The following is a 17,088-nucleotide window of genomic DNA, read 5'->3' as shown; positions in this document are numbered from 1 at the left end:
TTAAATATATCAACAAGCAATACTTGAACCAAATTACACAATGATTGGGAAAACTTACAAAGATTGTGTATCGCATTAGCTATGCATGTATAAATAGTTTTTGTTCTCTTTTAATGAAGAGTATAAAATGTGTTTAAATTATTGAACTTCTAAAAGATATCAAATAATAAGTATAGTTATTCGTATAATTAATTCAAGAGATATTTTTAGATACCAGTAATATTGGTGATGTAATCACGAAGGTTGGAAACGCTAACGATAATTGATGGTTGAGGTGGAAGGGTGCATCCGTAATTCCAGGAAACGATACCAACGAGTTTTCCACCATATACCAATGGGCCACCAGAGTCACACTAAAAAAACAAATTCATTATTTATCACGTTTCCAAAATTTAAAATAATTATCTTACTTTGCACACATTCCTGCCTTCTTTATCGTCAACTCTAGCACAGAACATACGGTCAGTGATTTCAATATATCTATGTCTATTTCTACATTCTTCCATGGAAATCACTTCAAATATGACGGCTTGAAGATGGCGTGGAATAGAACTATAGGCGTCGGTGTAACCCCAACCGGTGATTACAACATTAGCTCCGACGATGGGGGCTTCGCCCTTCATTGGCAAAGCCAACTTTTTGATTCTGCTTCCGAATGGTAATGGACTGGCAAGTTCCAGAACTGAGATATCGTAGTCCCGAGAGTTAGGTTGGAATTCTGGATGTGAGAAATTCTTTTTGACGTAGATCATTATTCCACCGGTCATATGATCCGATGATCCAGCGCGGATGGTGAAGGTGTAAGGCGAAAATCCGACGGTGCAGTGCGCAGCGGTGATAATGTACTTGCTGCTGATGATTGAACCGCCGCAGATGATTCGGCCAAAGCGCATAACAGATACGTGGTATGGGTATTGTTCGATACGAGGAAAGATATGTCGAGTAGCTAAGATATTAATAACCAAATAAATGAAGAATAAGTGAGTAATTCACTTATTTCTTACCAAAAGCTACAGATACGGCGAGTGCTAATACAACAAACTTCATCATGTTTTCTTCTATGTTTGATTCAGAATATGCTTTTCAATTTATACTAGCCATTATCACGAAATAAAGGTATACGAAAAATTATTTACCTATAAATAGAACAAATGGCAACAAATTATACATCAATTTTAACGACGTTCAAACATATTTAGTAATAAAAAAAAATCGAAATTCTATACTGACAATAAAAATATAACAATAATAATAATTAATTGCAACAATAAAGTACGAAATAAAAAAAAACTCAATAATATCTACTACTAGTAAATGTGTTTCCTAACTTAGCTTCCGTGGACTAGAACGCAGTGTTTATTGATATACAGAGCATGCTAGTTCATTTCTTTATATGAAGATAATCATTTTCGTGGTAATTGCTTGATATTTACTTTCTTTGCATTAGGTGTCTGAATTCGTTTAACTCTATTTTTAGTATACTGTTTCACCACAATCACTACCTTTGTGTTCAAATTATCATTTATTAAGGACCAAAGAAAGGATGAAGGTAGACTGACCGCTGAGGCTAACTGCAATTGTTTAATTGAAAATTTGCTTCCTCCCGTCTAATGAAAAAGAGATTATTGTCAAGAGCCCGATGCCCGCACCAATATTAAGTAAACCCTTAACATAATATTTCTAATGAAATAATTTAGTCGAAAGGTATTTTGTCCTTTTCTGCTGATTAATTGTATTTATATTTATACAAAATATTGCTAGGAAACTAATGAACAAAAGTTATAAGATGTACTTAGTACTGTGTTATAAATTGTTAATACTGTAATCCCGGATTCCCGTACTATAGTATATACAGATAGATCGTAGTCTCAAATTTAAATTACTAAACAAACTAAATTTTATAAAAATACAAGTTTCTATTCGTGTATATACCACCGAAGTATTGCTGCAACGATCCTTCCATTGAAGCGTCGAAGGATTTAGGTAATTGTTATTGCAAAATGTAAGTAGTTCGATTATGTAACTTGAATGATTATCGAAGAATAGTCGAATACAAAAACCAAAAACTTGAACATTTTTAAACTATCTGTTTTGATTCTTCAAATCGTACTCTCTATTTATATTGTGTAATATGTGCTATTATCTAACGATTGCTAAGATAATACGAACTAACCTATTGATAGTGCTGTATTAAATTCAATTAAATAAAATATTGTTTAATTGCACTCGAGGGTCATTAATAGCCGAATGGTTGAGTCCTAAATGAAGTCTGCACAATATAGCTTCATTCTTAATGACGAATGAATTAAAGCATGCCCAATTGTATTCAAATACTAGACCCTTTTACATCTGCTATCAGAATTGTATTTAGCTTCCCATTACGCCCCTTCTGTGCTGTTCAACAGTCTGGTGAAGTCGAATGCACTGATGCTCGAATGCTACCAAAGCGAACTTAATTTGATCAAATAATTTTCAAATATATTAAATTTATTTGTTCAATTATTTATTGAATTTAGGTTAATCTCCTCTAATTCTTAAATATATCAACAAGTAGTACTTAAACAAAATTGTGATATAAGGATTGCGAAATAATAACAAATATTGTGTATCACATTAGCCAAGCATCAAAAAAATAGATTTTCTTCTCTTTTATTGAATAGTATTAACGGTGTTCAAATTATTGAATTGTTTTGGGCGTAGATTGAGCGGTTGAATTAACCCAAGTTTCAATATGGGAACAAGCCTCGCTTTCGTAGCTAACTTCTGGAAGTATAGTATTGCCACTTCTTACATATATTATTGCACTTAAACATCAACTTTTAATAGATATTTCTCAGTACGTGACTGGCATATGAGTCTAGTGGACCGTCAAGTTGAACATGCGCCGCCCGCCTCTGCTAGGTTGTTGCGCTGGTAGAATTAGAAGAAGAATATATATTCATTAAGATGAATATTTAGTTATTCGTATAATTCATTCAAGAACAGATATATTTTCGGATTTAGATACCAGCGGTCTGAGTGATGTAATCGCGAAAATTGGAAACGCGAGTGTAAACTCCTGGATGGGATGGACGGGCGCATCCATGACCACAGGAAACGATACCAACGAGTTTTCCATCAGAGACCAATGGGCCACCAGAGTCACCCTAAAAATAAGCAAATAATTGCTAATCATGTAATTAAAATTTGAAATAATTTTCTTACTTGGCAAGAATCATTGCCACCTCCAACTCCAGCGCAGATCATACGGTCAGTGATTTTACCAACTCCATAAGCATTGATACATTCTTCCGTGGAAATAATCTTAAGGGTGACGACTTGAAGTTGATCTGAAAAAGAACCACCTTCGTTGGTGTGACCCCAGCCGGTGCAGATGGCATCAGCTCCTACAGTGGCGGCTTCGTCGTTATTTGGTAAAGAAACTGCTTGGATTCCGCTTCCGAAGGGCAATGGACTGTCAAGTTCCAAAACTGAGATATCGTAGTCCATGGTGTCAGAGTTGAATTTTGGATGTGGGAGAATTTTTTTGACGGCGATGTTGACTCCACCGGAGTTAAGGTTCGATGATCCGGCATTAATGCTGAAGGAGGAATATGAAAATCCGTTGGTGCAGTGAGCAGCGGTGACAACGTATTTGCTGCTAACAATAGAACCGCCGCAAACATGTTCACCAAGGAACTGAAGAGACACTTGGTATTGGTATTGTTCGATGGTTGCGTTCTCTCCACCGACGATCCTTCCATCCAAACGAGGAAGTATTTGTGGAATAGCTAAGACATTAATAACCAAATAAATAAATGAAGAATAAGTGACTAATTGATTGTTTTCTTACCAGAAGCTACAGCTACGACGAGTATTAATACAACAAACTTGATCATGTTTTCTTCTATGACTGATCCACAATATGCCGTTCAATTTATAATAGCCATTGTCACGAAATACAGGCGATAACAAAAAAAAAACTTAAATTGATTTACCTATAAATAGATTTTGGCAACAAATTATACATCAATTTTAATTACGTTCAATCATAATTAATAATAAAAAATATCGAAATTCTATACTGACAATAAAAATACAACAATAATAATATTTATTACAACAATAAAGTAACTCAATCTAAACTAATAGAAAAAAACTCTATACAATAATAATAATAACATTTATTGCAACAAACAAAATACAAAATTAAAAAAAATGGACTAAATACATTAATAAAAATTTAATTCAAGTGCTGCAAAGGGCTTCTGCCTGTAATAATTAATATATAATAAAATAATAATAATTAATGTTTATACATAACAATAATATATATGAAAATTATTTATTACTATATACAGTAGTACCTCAACATACGAGTTTAATTTGTTCTGTAACCTTGCTCGTATGTCAAATTGCTCGTATCTCAAAGCAATTTTCTCCATTGAAATTAATTGAAATGCCATTAATCCGTTCCAGCTCCCAAAACACCACCTCAGTTATTTTTGTTAAGTGTTTTTGAATAAGAAACATTATGTATGTAAGTCCTATTCGGCATCATTTTCCTGAAAAGCCCTGTCTCGTCACAGTTGAAGACTTTCTGGGGGATGTATCCTTTGGCTTCTATAAGTTCGGAAAACGTTTTGATGTAAACCTCAGCTGCCTTCACATCCGATCTTTCTTTTCCTAAAGTTGTTAAACGAGTCTTCCGATTGCTTGTTTGTGGAAGTATGTGGGATCTGCTTCAGCAAATCACCATATATGATGCTTTGTGTTAAGGTTCTTCCTTGAAGTTGCTTCTCTGTCACTCACACCATCAGTAGTTTCTCCATCTTTTCATGGAGAGATGTCCGGAGCTTAGAAATTATTGTAACGCCCTTAGCTGACGTTATACACTTTATCAACTCCTTTTGTTTAAGCACAGTACATATCATGGATGTGCTACGCCCGTACATCCTCGCCGAGTCAACTACTCGCACACATTGCTCATGTTTTTCTATGAATTCACGCTTTAATTCAATAGACATCATCTTCTTCTTCGGACCCATGGTTATAAAAATAAATGTGATAATGTTTTGTAAATGTACAAAAAGCAAAAAGCGCGAACCCAACTTATCAAAATGCTTCGAAAACGTGGGAAACAAGCACACAGACTGAGGTCTAGTCTGAGGTGGAAGAAACTGTTAGACGCTGCACACGCCCCAACATGCGCCCCGGTGTAGTGTGCGATTCCTCGTATGTCAAATCTTGCTCTCATCTCAAAGCAAAATATTGCTCGCTGGGTTCAAAACACTCGTATATTAGGGCATTCGTATATTGAGGTACCACTGTATCTATTTAAATGATATGTGATAAACTGTTGCGGCTACCTCCTCTCTTTACCTTAAAATGGGATGACTGCAGAATGATAGAACACAAATACAGCAAATTAATCAAGGTATAGCACAAACTGAAACAAATTTAATATCAGCAAAGTGTTGCGCCGGTCCATATATGTTACAGCAAAAAACATTAATGTCGACATACTAGGTTTTTGTGAACCAAACAAAATAATATGCAGTGCACCATGGTACCGCAACGAAGTTGCTGAGGACGATCAGTGAATAACAAAGTGGAGACAAAAAATAGATATGTATGGATAAATACAAAAAATTGAACCAAATGCAATTCAATTCTCACAAATATCGCAGATGACGTAAGGAGACAAATAGGACAGATTATAATATAGGATAGAATGGGGTGGGACGCGTATGGATGCAACGGCAGGCATGAAACGTAAATCTGATCTAGGGCCTGCAAGTCTGGTCGACAGGGGAATGATTTTAGTGTGTAGGAATCGCACAGTACCACGGTTCCGTTTCATTGTCCATTTAAATTTATTTCTTCAATTAATAAATTAATTTAGGTTAATCTCCTCTAATTGTTAAATATGTCAATAAACAGTACTTAAACAAAACTTGAGAAATAATAACAAATATTATGTATCACAAGAAAAGATAGTTGGTATGGGTATTGTTCGATGGTTGTTTTCTTTCCACCGACGATCCTTCCAGCCAAGCATCTATAAATAGTTTTTTTTTTCTCCTTTTTCTCTTTTTTTGAACAGTATGAAAGGTTTTCGAATTATTGAACTTTTAATAGATTTTCATTAAGAAGTATATTTAGTTATTCGTATAATTTATTCAAAGGAGATATATTTTCGGATTTAGATACCAGCGGTCTGGGTGATGTATTCGCGAAGGTTGGAAACGCGAGAGTAAACTCCTGGATGAGATGGACGAGCGCATCCGTAACCCCAGGAAACGATACCAACGAGTTTTCCACCAGAGACCAATGGACCACCAGAGTCACCCTAAAAATACAAATTAATTGTTAATCACGTAACCAAAATTTGATATAATCATCTTACTTGGCAGGCATCCTTGCCACCTCCAACTCCAGCGCAGATCATACGGTCAGTGATTTCACCAACTCCATAAGCATCGCTACATTCCTTGGTGGAAACTACCTTAACGGTAACGGTTTGAAGTTTGGATGGAAGAGAACCTCCTTCGCTGGTGGTACCCCAGCCGGTGCAGATAGCATCAGCTCCTACAGTGGCGGCTTCACCGTTCTTTGGCAAAGAAACTGTTTGGATTCCGCTTCCGAAGGACAATGGGCTGACGAGTTCCATAACGGAGATATCGTAGTCGATGGTTCTAGAGTTATATTTTGGATTTTGGTGGATCTTCTTGACGGCGATGACAACTCCACCGGAGTTACGGATCGATGATCCAGCGCGGATGCTCAAGGAGGAAGCCGAAGATCCATCGGTGCAGTGAGCAGCGGTGACAACGTACTTGTTGCTGATGATGGAAGCGCCGCAGATGTGGCTTCCGTAGTACTGAAGAGATAGTTGGTATGGGTATTGTTCGATGGTTGTTTCCTTTCCACCGACGATCCTTCCATCCAAACGAGGAAGCATTTTTGGTGTAGCTAAGACATTAATTACCAATAAATAAATGAAGAATAACTAATTCATTGATTGATTTCTTACCAGAAGCTACAGCCACAGCGAGTGCTAATACAACGAACTTGATCATGTTTGCTTCTATGTCTGATCCACAATTTGCCGTTCAATTTATACTAGCCATTATCACGGAATCCAGACGATAACAAACAAAAAAAACAAGTTTACGGAAATTGATTTACCTAATACTCACTTATAAATAGAATGTGGCAACAAATGATTGATACATCAACAAGGTTCAATCATATTTATTAATAAAAAATCGAAATTCTTTACTGACAATATATGTTTTTTTGTAAATATTTATATAAAAATTATAAATTTAAAACCAATATTTTATTTATTTAAAATTTAATAACAATATGATAGCTTTCTATTATTTTTATTAAAATCAAATATTTTTTTATTGACCAAAAGAAATGAAACTATGCTAATCAATCTAATCAATTTTTGTAAAAGTTTATATTACATATAAATTAAATTATTATTTTGTAATTTTTAATATTGTAATATTCTATGAATTTATCAATTATTAATGTCATATGAGTGAAAGGAACTTTTATAAAGCAAGGATAATGTATACTAATTTATGAATTTTCATTAGTAATTACAATATTTATAAGATATCTTATGTTAAGTCTACTGGAATTAAGTTATCTTTACTAACTTTAAGTAACATAACATAAATTAAGTCATAATTAAGTCATAGTATGATAACTCTGCTGAAATGAAGTCATCTTAAATTAAGTTCACTTAATTTAGTCATCTTAAGTTAAGTTTACTTAACTTCTTCTTTAATTAAGAATACAGTATCATACACAAGTATTTTTGTTATCTATCTATACAAGTATTAAATATATATTTAGTCAATCCTACATGTCTTTTTCTGTATATGTTGCTTAACTAATGTAAATAATGTGTTTTTTATAATATATATTTTTATATTATATATAACTCAATTCTACTAATTTTTATACCATTTATTTTAATTAATATTAATAAACATTTTTTATATATACAAAGTTATGAAACTTGAATTAAAATACATGTAATTTTTAAACTACTATAATAGGAATATTAATAAGTGGAATAATACAGACAAATGTGTTAAGGTGGGTTCAAAATTTCCATGTCAATTAAGAAATTGATAATAATAGTGGTCATTAATATATTTCTCATTAATTACATTAAAACTACCTATAGCTTAATTTACACTAGTATAAATAAATGGACATGGCTGTTGATAGCCAGTCGAAAATCCAAAATGATTGGGTTCGTTATAGCAAGTTTCGCTTTGATCCAAGGTTACGTATTTTTATTCACTAATTGTATTATATTTAACATTTACATTCTTCAGTGAGCCAAGGCGCCTTTCTGGATGACAAAATCGTGGGCGGTGAGCAGGTTTCAATTGACACCTTTCCCTATCAAGTTTCGCTCCAATACTACGGTAAACATATTTGCGGCGGAACGATTCTTAATCCTCAACACATTGTCACAGCTGCTCACTGCACCAATGGGTAAAATTTAAACCATTAAATTATTTCCTTTAATTTATCCTCATTAATTTCAGATTGAGAGCAAGGTACTTCACAGTTCGGGCAGGTTCATCAGAACACGTCCGCGGCGGCCAATTAGTGCAAGTTGATAGAATCCATCAACATCCTTTGTACAATACCCAACCACTAGATTATGACGTTACGGTGTTGAAATTGAAAAAACCATTAATAATGGGCAACGGAGTAATGGCTGTGAATTTGGTACCGGCTGATACGGCCTTGACGCCTGGAACGGTAGGATTCATATCGGGTTGGGGTTACCAGCAAGAAGGAGGTCAAGTATCGGATAGATTGTACGCAGTTGGAGTACCAATTATTGATAAGGATTCATGCAGGAAAATTTATGGTAATACTAATAATGTGATCACGGAGAGGATGATTTGCGCCGGGTATAATGAAGGAGGGAAGGATTCGTGCCAGGTAATTAGAAGAATGATATTTTCAATTTATTTAGTTTAATTTTGGAATTATTTTAGGGCGACTCTGGAGGACCTTTTGTTGCTAATGGTAATTTAATAGGTATAGTCTCTTGGGGCTACGGCTGCGCCAGAGTTGGCATTCCAGGTGTTTATACCAACGTTGCAGATGAAAACATTTCGAGGTTTATCCGTTTATTGGCTAATTTTTAACGTTGCCAATATAAATAAATACGATTATGAAAAATGAATTAATTTTGTTGTTTATTACCCTTCAGTATATGATTAGTGGAAATATAGTAGAATCTTTAAAATTGTCTATATGGCACAAAAAGTTGTTGTTATTAAATTAAAAAATAATTAAATAATGTTGTAGTTTTTTCTCATTAATTTCTTATTTTTCTGACCATTTCGGACGATTAGGAAAATTTTCCTACCGTCGGATAGTAAGACGCAATCCAATCAAGTTTCTGTCCAAAACTAAGAACAGCATATTTGTGGTGGAGTGATCTCAAGACATCATCACAGCTGGTCACTGCACCTATGGGTAATAATTTCAACCAATCATCTAATTTAGTTGTTGCTGCATTTAACTCTAATTAATTGTAATTTACTTCAGAATGAATGTAGTTTTTCAAAGTTCGAACTGGTTCATCGGCGCACGCCAGGGGCGGTCAATTAGTGGAAATTAAAAGTTACGAAAAAATATGCAGATGTTGCTGTGATGAAACTTAAAAGTCTATTAACAATTAAAAACCGCAAAATGGCTCTGAAATTAATACATTTGGATACAGTTTTGAACGTTGAAAATTTTGCAGTTAATTTTTTGTTGGGGTCATCAGAAAGAAAATGGTCAAGCATCGGATAAATTGGGTGTAGTTTCTTTAATGATCTACGAAAGGTTTGCATGTAAAAAGATTATTATTAAAATATATGGAAATATGATATGAAATATAAAAAGGATTCGTGTCAGTTATTAAGATGTTTCTTTTAATTATGTTAATATTTTGGAGCAACTCTGGAGGTCTTTTTGGTCTTAGTGGTTATTTAGTAGGCAATGCCTCATTATTTATAGAAGTGTTTATATTTGGCGTTAAATTCATGTTTAAAATTGTGAATATAAATAAATAATTATGAAATATTAAAATATTGTCTGCTGCGCAACCTTGACATTATGCTCCAGATTTACGGTCGATAATCCCGAACGCAAGCGCTGTTCCAGTTGTTGCGCCGCCTATGTTTGGAGAAGAGCGTCCGACTGTGTTGAAACCAAATCCTTTTTATCCTATCTTTCTGTTTAAAGTATAATTTTGTTTGTTCATTGTCCGCCCAGATGTGCTTGTGAATTATGTGCGGTTTTGTAAATATGTGATCACATATTTACACTGTTTTCGAAAGCCTCAAATGGTGCAGGTAATTGTAATCGTCGTTATCGATCCACTTGGAAGGTTCACAAAGGTCCTGTTTGTTTTTCTAGAGATGCCGTATTTTAAATTTGAGTGTGACGGCGGTTATCGTTCTATCTATTTACAATGTCCTTCTGACAGTGAAGTTGATGTACAACAAAGATGACTGTCCGCACGTGAAGATCCAGCATGTCGTGTCACAGTCTTCGGCGCCTCCAAAACCTCCCTGCAATAGCCAAGTCAACGACATCAGCACGGACACAGTGTTTTCCAAATTGGATCTAAAATTAGGACGTTGGGATAACAAATTGATTATAAAATATTTCGATAACTTCTTGGTTGGTGATAGATACTCGCAGCTTAACGAGGATTTTACAGTATGTTTGGCTACGCAAAGTTCCATAGAGAAATTGAGCTCTTTGGTGGAGGTGTCCAGTACTTGGCACGGCGCCATTTCCACTGCAGTTTACGCAGCAGGTGACGACGAGCTCAACCTAATCCTGCTCTACCTAATCTATCTGCGGCAATGCTTTGTAAATATCAAAAACAGGGTCAGTTTTCACTTAGCCGTGCCTAAAGGTCGGATGCCTAAATCCATACAAGTAGACTTAGCCAGCCTCGCGCAGATGGACTGCAATAGACCAGACGTAACACTCCAGCAGTTGCTTAAAAGACGTTCTGCAATTACAGCCAAATGGCGCATCAAAAATCCTTATCCTCAGAATCACCTTCGAAATCTAGCAAGAAAGAATTGCCACAGTGGTCACGTTTTTCTTACAGACGTTGACATAGTACCCAGCGATTTGCTGGCCGAGAAGCTGGATGGTTTTTTGAAGAAGGCGTCCTGCACGAAGCTTTGCGCTTATGTCATTCCTACTTATGAATTAGATAATCGCATTCGGTTTCCGCCGAACAAAACGGAACTCGTCCGACTTGCCAGTAAAGGTCTGGCTCGTCCTTTTCACCACAAAGTCTTCATCTACAATCAATTCGCTACAAATTTCTCGAAGTAAGTTTTTTTACAGGATCTTTTTTTTTTGATACTAAATTGAAATGGTTTTTAAGGTGGCAGACCGGCGCTAATGAGGAGAGCCAGGAAGTCCACATCAGCCATCCGGTCACAAACTTTGAATTCCTCTATGAGCCCTTCTACGTGGCTCCGGATACTGCTCCACCTCACGACGAAAGATTCATAGGATACGGATACACCAGAAACACACAGGTATTTTTTTTTGCCACCCCAAAAGAAAAAATGACTTACGTGATTGGAATACTCAAAATAAAAATGGAAACAGTTAACACAGAAAATAGATGAAAAGATAAAACAATTGATCTTTCAAGATATACGAGAACATTTTGTTTTATATCACAATTTAATGATCTTCTTGATATTAGTGAATTTTGGATAAATAATTTGTAACATGAAAAATTGATATAATAACAAATAATAATTAGAAATTAATTGATACGATAAAGACTTAAGCGTTTTTTAATTAACACAATTATTTTGAAAAAAATAACATATTTTCTTGGAAAATAATGGTAATTATATAGTCGATTAGTCTCAAAGAAGTAAATCAATGTCTTTCGTGTTTTTGATCATTTTTACGATTTTATAATCAAATTCAATATTATTTTTTTTACATTGAAAATTATTGATATTATTTCTTCAAAATTTTTATAGTAATATAAGTCAATAATTAAATTGAAAAATATATAGTTTCAATTACAAACAGCTTTTTTTAATAAATTTAATACAAATTTTGATCATTTAATTTAAAGAATACATATTTTTCATCATTCATTTAGGATCAATCGAAAACTTAGGTCATTTTCAATGGAGCGATAGGTAAATAATGTATTTATTCGTAAAGAATATCAAAGAATTTTTGATAATATTTTGTAATCAAAATAGTGTTCAAACTAATTTAATCCAATTAATATTACCAATATAATCTTTCATTCGTACTCGACATTTTCGAGACACTCTTAGGTCTTATCAACACATTTCTCAATTCTACGCGCACGCAACATTTGTATATAAAAATAACTGTAGAGAGAAATAAATCATTTTAATCTCGGATTATCCGACAGTCAAAAACGAAATCAAACAGACGGTGCTATTTTTAGAACAGCAATAAAATAATTACAAATCAAACAATGTTATTTCCTAATCAAGCGTTATCTCAGAAAATCCTCTATTAACTTATATTTATAGAAAACATAAAAATACTATGGTTTTATTCAATAAACAGTCAACAAATTAAAATCACATTTTAAAGATTTCTTTCTTATTTATTTAATTAAGGTTTGAAATTTTTGACTTCGTTATCAGAGGTAACGTTAACCGAGGTATTACTCTAATTATAACTAATGTAATATCTATAGAAAATACTAAAATTTAAATAAATATATAAGGATAGTTGTAATTATTAACAACTATTAAAAATGTACTATATTTTTATTATTTTGTAGGTATATGAAATGTACGTGGCTGGATACGAATTTTTAGTTTTATCACCAATATTCACCGTGCATTGGGGTTTGCAAGTGAAAAGAAGTAGACCACCTTGGAGAGAGCATCAAAACAACCAAAATCGAAAACTGTTCGATACATTCAAACGGGAAGTTTTCGCCAAATATAAGAAAGATCCACTTCACATGGTAGCAAACAGCCACCGTTAACCTTGACATGCCAGGAATAGAAAGAAAAGAAAACATATTTTTGGAAAGCAAAAGTGCCAACAAGAGGAATTATAAACAAGAGATGATATTACAATATTTTTACCAGAGAATAGAGGATAAAAAGAGGATTCAGAAGTGTTTGTAGTTACTTTCATGATAATCATAGCCAGCTTATTTTTATTCAATTATCTTTCCTGTCACAGTTACGATTTGACTTTCAATTTCGCTGATTTTGCACTTATATGTTCTTATTTCAATATTCTGTGTGTCGAATTATAATAAATGTCCAAATAATAATTGTTCCTCATCCTGTATATTCAATGTTTATAAATGTACTCAATGTGGACCACGTTTATTTACTAATATGTTCTTGGTAATAATAAAGTATTTACATTATGTACAACCATTAATTTTCTCATCCTAAATAAAAAAAATACTTCTTTATTCACTACAACAACAAAACCTCAATATAGTCTAGTTTAAAAATTTAGAAAAAAAATTGACTAATCAAAAATAAATTTTAAAAACTTTGTATACAAAATATTTTATACACAAATGATCAGTTTATTTTATTTCATATAGACAAGTCTTTTTTGTGCGCAGCGGCGTCGCTACGAACAGTCAATTGGGACCCACGATATTTAGGGCCCTCAAACATTGGGCTGTCACATACTTTTTCTGGGATGTTCATGCATTATGGGCCCCATTTCATAATTATGCCCGTGGTCTCAAAATCTAAAGGACGGGCCTGTTTATGCGGTTAATTTTGTGTGCGTTTAGTTCCTCGAATATACCGGTATCAAACAGTCCGGGTGGAACCTATTACCTAAACTATGTAAGGTATTCGTACATAAATATTAATAATGGATATTCAACGTGTGTATAAACTGATGTAATCTGATTTGATTCTGTTTGTTAAGTTAATAACAATCTCTCGGTTTCGTAATCAGAAGTTCTGGAGTTTTGACTGTGAGTTAACGTGGCGTGTGATTAAATGGAATCTCTTCCAGTTTGCGCAAACTAAACGTAATAAATTCAAATCATCGGGCAAGTTATTATATCCGAACTGAACTTTAGTTTAAAGATAATCAACGCGTCGGTAAAAAGATCGCCCCTCTTATGACCCAAAACCAGAGAAATTACCATACACTAATTACTATTGACTCACTGAACACGGGGAGGCAACTTTCATAATTAGCGTAAAAGTTTACGTTGATTTTAAGCCTGCGCATCGCCAAACACATTTCGTTAACTAAAAGCTATTTTTTGGCGGAAACTTTCCGAATATACTTACCTTGTTTGCTAATTCTTATTTTCGAAGAAAGTTTCATAAATATTATATAGAAAAACGAAATATTTAGAGTTGTAATATGGACAAAACTTTAGTAAATATGTAAGTCGAATTATTTATACAACAATTAAGTAAATAAAACTAATATATATTTTAATGATATAATTACAATTCTTAGCTTAAACTTATGAAAAAAATGAATGATATAATTCATTTTTCAACTTTTCAAAGGAAATTAATAAACGAATTAATTTGATCTCAATTTAACTTCAATCAAAATTTAATTATAGAATTTTTTATATAATTTTATTTAACCTTTAGTTTTATACAGACAATTTTGTAATTTTTTACAATTACAGCATTTTTATTGATATTTTCTTGGCTAATTATGAAATTGAATGGGGTATTTTATTACGAAATTTTGTTTTCAATCACCGAAGAAATATTTGAAATGAATACAATTAGATGAAATGTTTGTAGTCAGATTATTAGAAAAAAAGCTTAAGTTATTGTATATATTTAAACAACACATAAAATATACATTTTTACATAATTTCCTCTGTAAATGTTAAAAAAATATATGTAAAAGAAAAGTTGAACTGAGACAACTTTTCCACGCATTTGACCGTTTACGTCTCGGCAGATATGAAAAGCGGTAATTATTCTAATTACCTTGTTCTTGCAATAATGAAAAGTACTCAAGTACACGTGATATATTTCGTATTTAGATGGAAATTAATATGCAAAAGATTTGTGCAAAGCGTTTAACCTTCATTGAAAGTAGTGCAAAACCAGCGGCATTCCTTCAGTCGCTGCAAATATTTGTTACCATCGAGTCTATTCCAGATTATTAATAGGAAATCATATTTTACGATTTACGTTGAAACAAAAGATAAACGGATCAACAATGAGCCCAAAATTCGTCGTAGCCATCACCATTTTCATTATTCTGGTTCTAGTGCAATTCCAATTTACTTCAGCCGCAGGCAAGTTTACAAATTTGATATTACATAATATAAATTTTATGTTAACATAACATAATTTTTCAGTATAATAACTGAATATTCTTGAACTAAATATTATTTAATATAGTTGTAAAAAATATTATTTTATATTAAGTTATGTAATACATAACATTTTTTAAATCTGTAATATTTTATATGTATTATTAAATTAAAATTGTTAACAAAAAATATTTCTGTCAATTTTTCTACATCTGAAAATAAAAAAAATAGTTTTAAAGTTCATAAATATCTTCAGGCTTTTCATAGAAATCCTAATGTATATATGAGAGCTTTAACTCTTTCAATTGTTAAAAGTTTTAACAGAAAAAACGTTTTAAATAACATTATTTCAGACTAATTATCTTAAGAATGCAAAAATAAACTTGTTTCTATCATTTTTTTTTATCATCTTATCATAAAATTAAATAATTTATATTACAAATATATTAAAGACCGAAAACAAGGAATTATTATTATAAATTAAATATGAATAATCACGTTATTTTTCATTTTTCTGAATTATTATCATTGATTTGATTTATTTACACACCCAAATTTTAAACTCTGCAATATCCATATTATATTACATTCTTATAGGGGAGTACTCATTAGACGTTTTGTAACTTATCAAATTCAAATATTATGTGCAAATCATAGTAATTCATGAATGGACATTCTTTATAATCAAGATTTTCCTTTGTTGTCCTACTAATTATACTTAATAAACATATAATAGAATCTTAACAATTGATCCGTTAATTTTAATCCATTAAGTTACAAAGTTTTCAAAACTACCGCCTTTTTCGAAAAATTTGCGTAAAATGTTATGGAAACATAATACGTATTTTCAATTTATTACAATTTATCAATTTACATGACAGACAAAACATCTTATTGAAAATCCTTACATTTAATGCATATACCAAGTATTGTGTTTAGTAGAGAAATTAAAATTAAGGTACAATACACATATGCAATATATTTTAATCTATAAAATGTATTTTTCAAGAATTATGTTATGAAAAATCTTTATTTATTGTTTACTAATTTATATAATTAAAATGAGTAAAAAAGATCTTTCAGTTATTGTGGTTTGGTGCATTTTCGTCGCTAAGGTATTTTATTATTCATGATGCCAATATATTCGTCATAAGCGCATCGCAATATATACCATGACGAATATATACGACATAACCAAATAAGGAGTTAATAAGTATTAGTTTTTAGAGTATTTTTAGGAGCTTTTTTATGTTTCAAATAAATAATAGATGTTACCAATACAATATAATATTTTGCTTAAACTGTGGACATTTTTTTTTAAATTATTGATATTTGACAATAATATCATGTTTCTGAAATAAAACTTATTTCATAACATATGAATAAAAATGTATCATAATAAATTATTGATTAAACAATACAATAATGAAAATAATTTGTTTATGTTTCTAATTATAGGAAGAAGATTTCGATGCAGAAAACAAAACGAGCACTACGAATGTGGAAGCATGTGTCAGACTCGATGCACAAACTTGGGAAAGAAGTGCAGAATCCAGACGGACAGATGCAAGGACGGATGCTACTGCAAGAACGGATTCGCCAGAGATACATTGGGTGAATGCATTCCCGTCGACAAGTGTCCCAAGAAATAATCCCGCCGAAGCTAGCATTAATTTATTGCGTAATCAAAAGTACCTACATAATCGTGTTCTAGAACAAATAACAATTAGAATTAGGAT

At 32.4% G+C, this 17,088-nt stretch overlaps 6 protein-coding genes across 6 annotated transcripts; 3 read left to right on the top strand and 3 right to left on the bottom strand.

Annotated features, from left to right (window-relative positions):
• Window positions 1–391: 391 nt before the first annotated feature.
• On the bottom strand, window positions 392–1,050 carry LOC108560722 (trypsin-4-like). The gene is made up of 2 exons (XM_017918390.1): window positions 1,005–1,050; window positions 392–946 (listed from the first exon to the last, which is right to left on the bottom strand). Exons 1-2 carry the CDS (start codon window positions 1,048–1,050, stop codon window positions 402–404), a joined length of 591 nt encoding a protein of 196 aa, XP_017773879.1. The 3' UTR covers window positions 392–401.
• A 1,935-nt stretch (window positions 1,051–2,985) lies between these two features.
• Window positions 2,986–3,946, bottom strand: LOC108560736 (trypsin-2-like). The gene is made up of 3 exons (XM_017918404.1): window positions 3,833–3,946; window positions 3,205–3,770; window positions 2,986–3,146 (listed from the first exon to the last, which is right to left on the bottom strand). The coding sequence occupies exons 1-3, from the start codon at window positions 3,876–3,878 to the stop codon at window positions 3,000–3,002; spliced, it is 759 nt and encodes a 252-aa protein (XP_017773893.1). The 5' UTR covers window positions 3,879–3,946; the 3' UTR covers window positions 2,986–2,999.
• A 2,171-nt stretch (window positions 3,947–6,117) lies between these two features.
• On the bottom strand, window positions 6,118–7,082 carry LOC108560735 (trypsin-2-like). The gene is made up of 3 exons (XM_017918403.1): window positions 7,016–7,082; window positions 6,389–6,954; window positions 6,118–6,331 (listed from the first exon to the last, which is right to left on the bottom strand). Exons 1-3 carry the CDS (start codon window positions 7,059–7,061, stop codon window positions 6,185–6,187), a joined length of 759 nt encoding a protein of 252 aa, XP_017773892.1. The 5' UTR covers window positions 7,062–7,082; the 3' UTR covers window positions 6,118–6,184.
• Window positions 7,083–8,221: 1,139 nt separating this feature from the next.
• Window positions 8,222–9,176, top strand: LOC108560721 (trypsin-7-like). Its single transcript, XM_017918389.1, has 4 exons — window positions 8,222–8,260; window positions 8,333–8,508; window positions 8,562–8,967; window positions 9,024–9,176. Exons 1-4 carry the CDS (start codon window positions 8,222–8,224, stop codon window positions 9,174–9,176), a joined length of 774 nt encoding a protein of 257 aa, XP_017773878.1.
• A 1,022-nt stretch (window positions 9,177–10,198) lies between these two features.
• LOC108560732 (beta-1,4-glucuronyltransferase 1) lies at window positions 10,199–13,350 on the top strand. Its single transcript, XM_017918401.1, has 4 exons — window positions 10,199–10,376; window positions 10,441–11,378; window positions 11,435–11,591; window positions 12,845–13,350. Exons 1-4 carry the CDS (start codon window positions 10,368–10,370, stop codon window positions 13,052–13,054), a joined length of 1,314 nt encoding a protein of 437 aa, XP_017773890.1. The 5' UTR covers window positions 10,199–10,367; the 3' UTR covers window positions 13,055–13,350.
• A 1,757-nt stretch (window positions 13,351–15,107) lies between these two features.
• On the top strand, window positions 15,108–17,021 carry LOC108560738 (inducible metalloproteinase inhibitor protein-like). The gene is made up of 2 exons (XM_017918407.1): window positions 15,108–15,331; window positions 16,808–17,021. Exons 1-2 carry the CDS (start codon window positions 15,253–15,255, stop codon window positions 16,999–17,001), a joined length of 273 nt encoding a protein of 90 aa, XP_017773896.1. The 5' UTR covers window positions 15,108–15,252; the 3' UTR covers window positions 17,002–17,021.
• Window positions 17,022–17,088: the final 67 nt, after the last annotated feature.

This window comes from Nicrophorus vespilloides, unplaced genomic scaffold, assembly GCF_001412225.1.
Source record: "Nicrophorus vespilloides isolate i.1.1-1 unplaced genomic scaffold, Nicve_v1.0, whole genome shotgun sequence".
NCBI lineage: Eukaryota > Metazoa > Arthropoda > Insecta > Coleoptera > Silphidae > Nicrophorus > Nicrophorus vespilloides.
Note: the sequence above shows the minus strand (reverse complement) of the source record. Positions and strands in the feature narration are given on the sequence as shown.

What these genes read in the sequence shown, in the direction of transcription:
- LOC108560722 (XM_017918390.1), bottom strand. Translation starts at nt 1,050, where the DNA reads ATGATGAAGTTTGTTGTATTAGCACTCGCCGTATCTGTAGCTTTTG. An exon ending in CGCCGTATCTGTAGCTTTTG is followed by an intron (nt 947 to 1,004) that starts GTAAGAAATAAG and finishes TTAATATCTTAG; the next exon opens with CTACTCGACATATCTTTCCT.
- LOC108560736 (XM_017918404.1), bottom strand. Translation starts at nt 3,878, where the DNA reads ATGATCAAGTTTGTTGTATTAATACTCGTCGTAGCTGTAGCTTCTG. An exon ending in CGTCGTAGCTGTAGCTTCTG is followed by an intron (nt 3,771 to 3,832) that starts GTAAGAAAACAA and finishes TTAATGTCTTAG; the next exon opens with CTATTCCACAAATACTTCCT. An exon ending in GTGGCAATGATTCTTGCCAA is followed by an intron (nt 3,147 to 3,204) that starts GTAAGAAAATTA and finishes GCTTATTTTTAG; the next exon opens with GGTGACTCTGGTGGCCCATT.
- LOC108560735 (XM_017918403.1), bottom strand. Translation starts at nt 7,061, where the DNA reads ATGATCAAGTTCGTTGTATTAGCACTCGCTGTGGCTGTAGCTTCTG. An exon ending in CGCTGTGGCTGTAGCTTCTG is followed by an intron (nt 6,955 to 7,015) that starts GTAAGAAATCAA and finishes TTAATGTCTTAG; the next exon opens with CTACACCAAAAATGCTTCCT. An exon ending in GTGGCAAGGATGCCTGCCAA is followed by an intron (nt 6,332 to 6,388) that starts GTAAGATGATTA and finishes TTGTATTTTTAG; the next exon opens with GGTGACTCTGGTGGTCCATT.
- LOC108560721 (XM_017918389.1), top strand. Translation starts at nt 8,222, where the DNA reads ATGGCTGTTGATAGCCAGTCGAAAATCCAAAATGATTGG. An exon ending in CGAAAATCCAAAATGATTGG is followed by an intron (nt 8,261 to 8,332) that starts GTTCGTTATAGC and finishes TATATTTAACAT; the next exon opens with TTACATTCTTCAGTGAGCCA. An exon ending in GCTGCTCACTGCACCAATGG is followed by an intron (nt 8,509 to 8,561) that starts GTAAAATTTAAA and finishes CATTAATTTCAG; the next exon opens with ATTGAGAGCAAGGTACTTCA.
- LOC108560732 (XM_017918401.1), top strand. An exon ending in TTCGCTACAAATTTCTCGAA is followed by an intron (nt 11,379 to 11,434) that starts GTAAGTTTTTTT and finishes ATGGTTTTTAAG; the next exon opens with GTGGCAGACCGGCGCTAATG. An exon ending in GATACACCAGAAACACACAG is followed by an intron (nt 11,592 to 12,844) that starts GTATTTTTTTTT and finishes ATTATTTTGTAG; the next exon opens with GTATATGAAATGTACGTGGC.
- LOC108560738 (XM_017918407.1), top strand. Translation starts at nt 15,253, where the DNA reads ATGAGCCCAAAATTCGTCGTAGCCATCACCATTTTCATTATTCTGGTT. An exon ending in CCAATTTACTTCAGCCGCAG is followed by an intron (nt 15,332 to 16,807) that starts GCAAGTTTACAA and finishes TTCTAATTATAG; the next exon opens with GAAGAAGATTTCGATGCAGA.